At 31.9% G+C, this 7,709-nt stretch overlaps 1 protein-coding gene across 1 annotated transcript; it reads left to right on the plus strand.

Moving 5' to 3' along the window:
* Positions 1–4,354: 4,354 nt before the first annotated feature.
* Positions 4,355–5,915, plus strand: LOC108835558 (heavy metal-associated isoprenylated plant protein 24). Its single transcript, XM_018608794.2, has 2 exons — positions 4,355–4,653; positions 5,525–5,915. The coding sequence occupies exons 1-2, from the start codon at positions 4,497–4,499 to the stop codon at positions 5,818–5,820; spliced, it is 453 nt and encodes a 150-aa protein (XP_018464296.1). The 5' UTR covers positions 4,355–4,496; the 3' UTR covers positions 5,821–5,915.
* The last annotated feature ends 1,794 nt before the right edge of the window (positions 5,916–7,709 follow it).

Consider the following 7,709-nt stretch of genomic DNA (forward strand, 5'->3'; position numbering starts at 1 on the left):
ATCATAAAATAAAATTTAAATTTATATACATATTTCAAATCAAAATAATAATTTAAAGTTGATTTATATCAAAAATTAATTTAAAATATGCATATCTTCCAAATTTTATTTTTAATAAAATATTTTCCAATAACCATTATTAAAAATGTTTTCAATATATATAAGAAAAATACAACAAAAAGATTAGTTTTATATACAAACTTAAATTATGGTTTTTATATTTCACATTAAACTTTAAGAATATAATATATATGATTATTTATAAGATGGTACATTTAAAATACTATTACTTATATGATTATTTATATGATGGACCAATTATTATTTTTTTTACGTCGAAAAGCTATTCTATTATTTTTATGATGAACCAATACAATTAATTATATGATGATATATATATGATACATAATAGTGGCTAGGGCTGAGCGTTCAGATATCAATTCCGGTTCGTTCCGGATCTGTTTGAGTTTCGGGTTTTCAGGGTCAAAAATTTCAGCCACATTCATATATTTTTAAATTTCAGTTCGAATTATGATTAGGGCTGCGAGTTCAGGTATCCATTCGGGTTCGTTTCAGATCTACTTGGGTTTTGGGTTTCTGAGGTCAAAGATTTCAGCCCATTTAGATATTTCTAAATTTCAGTTCGAGTTATATTCGGATCTTTGCGGGTTCACTTCGGGTTCGGATAACCCATTTAATTTTTTTTCAAATTCATTATATATTTTGAATTTCTTAAAATCTATAAATAAAATAATATATTGTATATAAATCTGAATAACATATGTCAAAATACCCAAACTTAACATATAAATTGGTTTGGTTTAAATTTTGGATCAAAAATCAATAATTATTTTAAATATTTTTGGTGTTTTGAGTGTACTTCCAGTATGTTAGATATTTATATTTGACTATTATATATATTTTTAAATATTTAAACCAACCTAGAAGTATCATATATATTATGGGTGTTTTATATACATTAAAACTAAAATAATTAATATATATAAGTATATAAATCTTTTTCGGACACATTTTGATATCCAAAATACTTTGGTTCGAATTGGTTATGGTTTCAATTGTCTAAATATCAAAATTTTGAATAATTTGGATATTTAATCAATTTTGGTTCGAGTTTGGTATTACTCTTTCGGATCGTGATCGGTTCGGTTCTTTAGATTTGAATTTTTTTATCCAGCTTTGACATTGACATGAAAAATAAATAGCAATATATTTTGAAATATACACCCGCACGGACGTGCAGATCAAAATTTAGTTTAAATTACAATGTAAATATTTAATTAATATAGAAATATATCACATTGTTTAAAAAAATATCAATGTAAAAGTATTGTATAGTTGCGTTCTAAAATTATTTATTTTAACAACAAGTCAAATAAATATGCTGATTGAAGAGAGAATAAAACAAAGCCAGAAAACACATAGTTTACCAGAGACACTCTATGTGTCGAATTCATTATAAAGAAAGTCTCACTAAGATAAATACATTCAATAACTACAAACAAATAATATATTTCATAAAAGTAAAAAATAATACCCGCGCTTTCGAAGCGCGGATCAAAATCTAGTCAACTTTTACAAGTGAAGATAACAAACCAAAGCAACCAGATACCTTGCTAAACTCCCCTTTTAACAGTCCCAATAAAGATAAAACATACTGCTATCATCCAAGTTCAGTGAATAAAATGTTTAGCCTTAACAAAAACAAAATACCATGCTAATACACCAAGTAACCTACTAGTGAAGATGCAACGCCACTACAACAACCGTTCAAGTGAATTTAGCAAACAAAAACGACAGACACCTGGCTAAACTCCCATTTTCACCGTACCAAGAAAAGATAAAATAGATATTGATACTGTTCAAAGTCGGTTACTAAATTGTTTAGCCTTCACAAAATAAAACCACTAGGCTAACAAATTAAGTAACCGACCAATGAAGATGCAACCCCGCAAACTGCACTTCATTACTAAAAAACAAAAAAAAAATCCTCAACTGGAGTGATAACATCCACTCCTTCGGTAGGAAACACTTCATTAGTAAATCCTTCCAAATATGTAATCCCGTTGTCTAACCCATCACCAGTAGCTCCGTTGTTATTTGCATGTGCTTAGTAGTTCACCAAGTCCATCCCAAAAGATTGGTGCAGCAGCCTATTGTGTAATAGGGTATGTCACACTGTTTGCAGTTAACTCATGTGTTCTCTAAAAAATATAGTCTGAATTACTCAATCATCAAAATAATAAAATCCTGGAATTAGTAAAAAAGAGGTAAAATAGAGAAAGGAGAATATAGAGAGAAGAAGACGAATATCTTGTGTTATGATACTCCAAGTGTCTTGTGTCAGAATTCCTAAGGCTATGATTTGCCAAGACTTTCTTACTTATCCTTTTTGTTAGAGAAATATTTGGGTTCACCCCTAGAGTGAACGTAAAGGTTCACCAACCAATCATATTGCTTCATTTGATATGCAGATTTTTCTTAAAAATGAAATAAGATATTTAGCATTTATTTAAAAAAAAACAAAAAAAACAAAAAATAGTTCGAGAAAAAGAAAATTAATTTTATTTACCCCGTCTGCACTAAACCCTAAATCACAAACTAAACTCTAAACTCTAAACACTAAACCCTAAACTCTTAGGTAACCCCTAAACCCTTGGATAAACCCTAAACTCTTGGATAAATCTTAACTCCAAGTCCTAACCACTAAATCATAAACAGTAAATCTTAAAATTTTAGATTTATCCAAGGATTTAGGATTTATCCAAAGGTTTATTATTTAGTGTTTAGGACATGAGTTTAAGATTTATTCAAAATTTAGGTTTTATCTAAGAGTTTAGGGTTTACCCAAGGGTTTAGAGATTACCTAAGAGTTTAGGGTTTAGGGTTCAGTTTACGATTTATGATTTAGTGTAGACGGTGTTAATAATATTATTTTTTTTCTTTTCAAACAAATACTATTTTTTTGTTTGTTTTATTTTTTTATTTTTAAAAGAAAATGCTAAATATCTTGTTTCCTTTTCTAAGAAAAATCTGCATACAAACTGAAACAATATGATTGGTTGGTGAACCTTTAGATTCACCCAAGAGTAACTCGGAATTCCTAAGGCTATGCTTTGCCAAGACTTTCTTACTTATCCTTTTTTGTTATGTACGTGGAAGAAGGGAATTCTTAGCCTAATCATTACTAACCTACCAATTATCTTTATAACATTTATAGCTTCTAAGCTTATAGTCAGCCTAAGCTAAATAGTTACATATATGCCTGGTAAGGTCATTTTAGTCATTTTGCTTCTACTACTTGCAGATTTAGGCTCACACACGGTGGTATTGTGGATTTTGCTAAGAGTTTTTCTTGGGTTCACCTATAGTATGAACCTAAAGGTTTACTAACCAATCATATTGTCTCATTTTATATACAACTTTTTTCTTAAAAAGAAAACAAAATATTTAGTATTTACTTTTTAAAATAAAAAGATAAAATAAACAAAAAAGTAGTAATAGTTCGAAAAGAAGAAAATTAATATTATTAATGCCGTCTACACTAAACCCTAAATCTTAAATTTTAAACACTAAACCCTAAACTTTTAGGTAATCTCTAAATCCTTGGATAAACCCTAAACTTTTGGATAACTTAAACCAAAGTCCTAAGCACTAAACCATAAACAATAAATCCTAAACTTTTAGATTTAACCAAGGATTTAGAATTTACCCAATGGGTTATGATTTAATGTTTAGTCTTTAGGATATATGTTTAAGATTTATACAAGAATTTAAAGTTTATCCAAAGGTATAGAGTCTATCCAAGGGTTTAGGGGATACCTGAGAGTTTAGGGTTTAGAATTTAATTTAGGATTTAGGGTTTAGTGTAGATGGCGTTAATAATATTAATTTTTTTTTCCGAACTATTACTATTTTTTTGTTTATTTTATCTTTTTATTTTTCAAAAGTTAATGTTAATATCTTGTTTCCTTTAAAAAAGAAAAACTATATATAAAATGAGACAATGTGATTGGTTGGTGAACCTATCCTAGGAGTGAACACAAAAAAAAAATCTTTTGCTAATTAGTTGATTTTTTTAGGATTTTGGCACAAATGACTCATGCATTTATGCGTGTTTTAATCGTACTGAAAATGAAAAAACAAAGAGAAAAAGAACATGTACCACCCAATCCATGGCTTTAATGGATTAAATGACAAAAGTTTCATTTTACATCGATGGAAGTCTCTTGCACTTTCTAAGAGACCCCAAAATCAATTATTAGACTTATTTCCCCCTTTCAGAGTCAATAATGTAGTCCATATAACTCGACAAATAAATAAAAAACACACTCACTGTAAGGTGAGTACCCATGAACCATTTTATATTGTACAGAGAGATATAGAGAGAGCCTCTATTCTTCAATTCATTACTCCTCAACTATAATTTTAGTCACCTCTATTATTTCTTCAAGAAAAAAGAAACTGTTTAAGCGAAAATGGGAGTGGAAGGAACGATGGAATACATATCAGAATTGTTGAAGATGAGGAGGAAAAAGAAGAAGAAACCAATGCAGACAGTAGCTCTCCGAGTTACTCGTATCGACTGCGAAGGCTGTGAACGTAAAATCAAACATATTCTATCTGGCGTCAAAGGTATATCATGTACTTATTACATTCAACGTAGCCTCTCCAGACCGCCCCTGTTAATTTATCAAATCATTATTATTCAATGGCTAGTAATTTGTCATGCCGAAAGTCACATATCGGGTTCCATCTACTAATTTTTGATGTTAAATTAAAATCATTTTGGTTTTCTATATATTTCACATTAATCTGAGCAGGCGCGGCCTAATCTAATATATAGCTGCCTATAGAATGAAGACAAAAAATTATAGGTTATTATGCTAGACTTTTGATCCTTTTCAAATATTGTATAAATTTTGGCATATAAACCTGATACTACAGAGCTTTATCTTATCCAAACCTGGCTCTAAGTCTAGATATATAAAAACTTGAAAATTTATTTTGTTCAATAATATGTGAAATTTATAAACTCTAAAAGTGTATACAATAAAAAAACTGATGCATCTGTCCGATTTTTTTTTTGTGTTACTAGTTACTACAAATATAATTCTTGTTGACAAAAAATTATCAGCTTAGAAAAAAAAAGTTTATCAGCTTCAGCAGCTTCTGTTCGGAAGAAACTCTTCAGTTATGCAATTCTTGTTTAACTCATCTACTATATCTTCGGTGGCGGACCCATGTTTAGTTTTAAAGCGTGTCACATTCGCCCTTTTTGCCAACATATTTCCTTTAGAAAAAAAATAAACCAACAAAAACGCATATAGTATGCATCGAACCGAGGAAAAGTGAGTACAAACACTTAAATATATGATTTAACCTATGTCAGGTGACCTTTCATTTTCCAATGTGGGTCCATCTTTGGTAAATAGCTGTTGTTTATGAATTATGATAAATGAATTAATGATGTAACCCGTTATTTTAACTTGGACATTATCTATAGGGGTGAAATCGGTGGTCGTGGATGCGAAGCAACAAAAGGTAACGGTGATGGGCTATATTGAGCCGAAGAAGGTTTTGGAGGCGGCAAAGTCGACAAGGAAGAAAGTGGAGCTATGGCCGTACGTTCCATACACAATGGTGGCGAATCCGTACATATCTCAAGCATATGACAAGAAAGCACCACCGAACATGGTTCGGAAAGTCCCTGACACAGCTTTCGTTAACGAGACCACCGTTGATGACTCTTACACCATAATGTTTAGCGACGAGAATCCTAACTCTTGCTCGATCATGTAGATGGTTTGGTTTTAATGAATTAATTAGTTATATTTGTATCCTACGGACCAAAATTGTGAATTCCGTAAAATCTATAAAGACCCTCAAAACTAAAAGGAAAGACTTGAAAAACAAGTTAATTTCAAGAAATTCTTAACATATTTACATTAAGTGTTTAAGAAAGTTAGTATTATCTAGTATTAACACTACAAGAAAATAGGATTTTAGCGAGGAAAATTAACGAGGAAAATGTTTCTCATAAAGTTACGTCTGCTTTATGAAGAAATTACAAGGAAATACAAGAGAGACGTTATTTCGTCGTAAAACAAAGAGGAAAAGTTTTCCTCATAGAAGACTCATAATATTACGTGGTTTTGACGAGAAAATCATGTTTCCTCGTAAACTCAATGCAAAGTTCGCGTCTACTTTACGAGGAATGCTTTTACGTGACTTTAACGACGATTTCTGACACATGTTTTTTTTGGCTACCTACCTAAATTTTGTCGTAAATTCCTAGCAAAACTTCAACTACCAGATTCAAAATTTTTCTATAAATATGGGAGTTTGTTAATCATTTTAAACACAACAACAAGAAAAAAAAACAAAAAAGTGAAAGAAAAAAAAATGTCATGCTCCGGGAATGTTCACGAGTTGCGGAGGTGGATGTATATGCATGGAGATGCTAACGAGAGAGTGACGAAAGAATACATTGCGGGGCTGGAGACATTTATGCATCAAGCAGATTCCACACCGCTCGCCCTAGAAAACGGTAAGATGTTCTTTCCATGTTGGAAATGCAACAATTCGAAATTGGCAAATCGTGAAAATGTTTGGAAGCATTTAATAAATAGAGGTTTCACGCCAAATTACTATATCTGGTTTCAACATGGAGAATGTTATAATTATGATCAGAATGAAGCTAGTAATAGTAATAGCAATTTTCAGGAAGAACCGCTTGCTCATCATTTGCATAATGAACATAGTTACCATTAGGAGGAGTAGATGGTAGATTTTGATATAGTTCATGATATGGTAACTGATGCATTCGTAGCTCATGATGAAGATGAAGAACCTAACATAGATGCAAAAAAGTTTTATGAAATGTTAAATGCGGCGAATCAACCACTTTACAGTGGTTGTAGATAAGGTCTCTCTAAATTGTCGTTGGCTGCTAGAGTGATGAATATTAAAACTGATCACAATCTACTTGAAAGTTGCATGAAGGAATGGGCAGACTTGTTTAAAGAGTATTTGCCGGAAGACAATATGTCTGCTGATTCTTATTATGAGATTCAGAAACTGGTTTATAGTCTTGGGTTGCCTTCGGAGATGATAGATGTTTGCATCGATAACTGCATGATCTACTTGGGAGATGATGAGAAGTTAGAAGAATGTCGATTCTGCAAGAAGCCACGATTCAAGCCGCAAGGACGGGGACGTAATAGGGTACCGGACCAAAGGATGTGGTACCTACCAATTACAGACAAATTAAAAAGATTGTACCAATCAGAGCAGATTGCTGGAAAGATGAGATGGCATGCCGAGCATACTCAGACGGGTGGTGAGATGACTCACCCATCAGATGCAAGAGCCTGGAAACATTTTAACAAAGTATGTCCGGAATTCGCTAGCAATATCCGGAATGTGTATCTCGGATTATGCACAGATGGATTTAGTCCATTCGGAATGTAAGGGAGACAATATTCATTGTGGCCAGTCTTTCTTACGCCATACAACCTGCCACCGGAGATGTGCATGCAACGGGAGTTGCTATTCTTGACCATATTAATACCTGGTCCGAACGATCCAAAAAGGTCACTGGATGTTTTCCTGCAACCACTGATAAAAGACTTGAAGGATTTGAGGTCAACAGGGGAGAGGACGTATGACTGCTCAACGAAGACAAATTT

This window comes from Raphanus sativus, chromosome 9, assembly GCF_000801105.2.
Source record: "Raphanus sativus cultivar WK10039 chromosome 9, ASM80110v3, whole genome shotgun sequence".
Classification (NCBI taxonomy): Eukaryota; Viridiplantae; Streptophyta; class Magnoliopsida; order Brassicales; family Brassicaceae; genus Raphanus; species Raphanus sativus.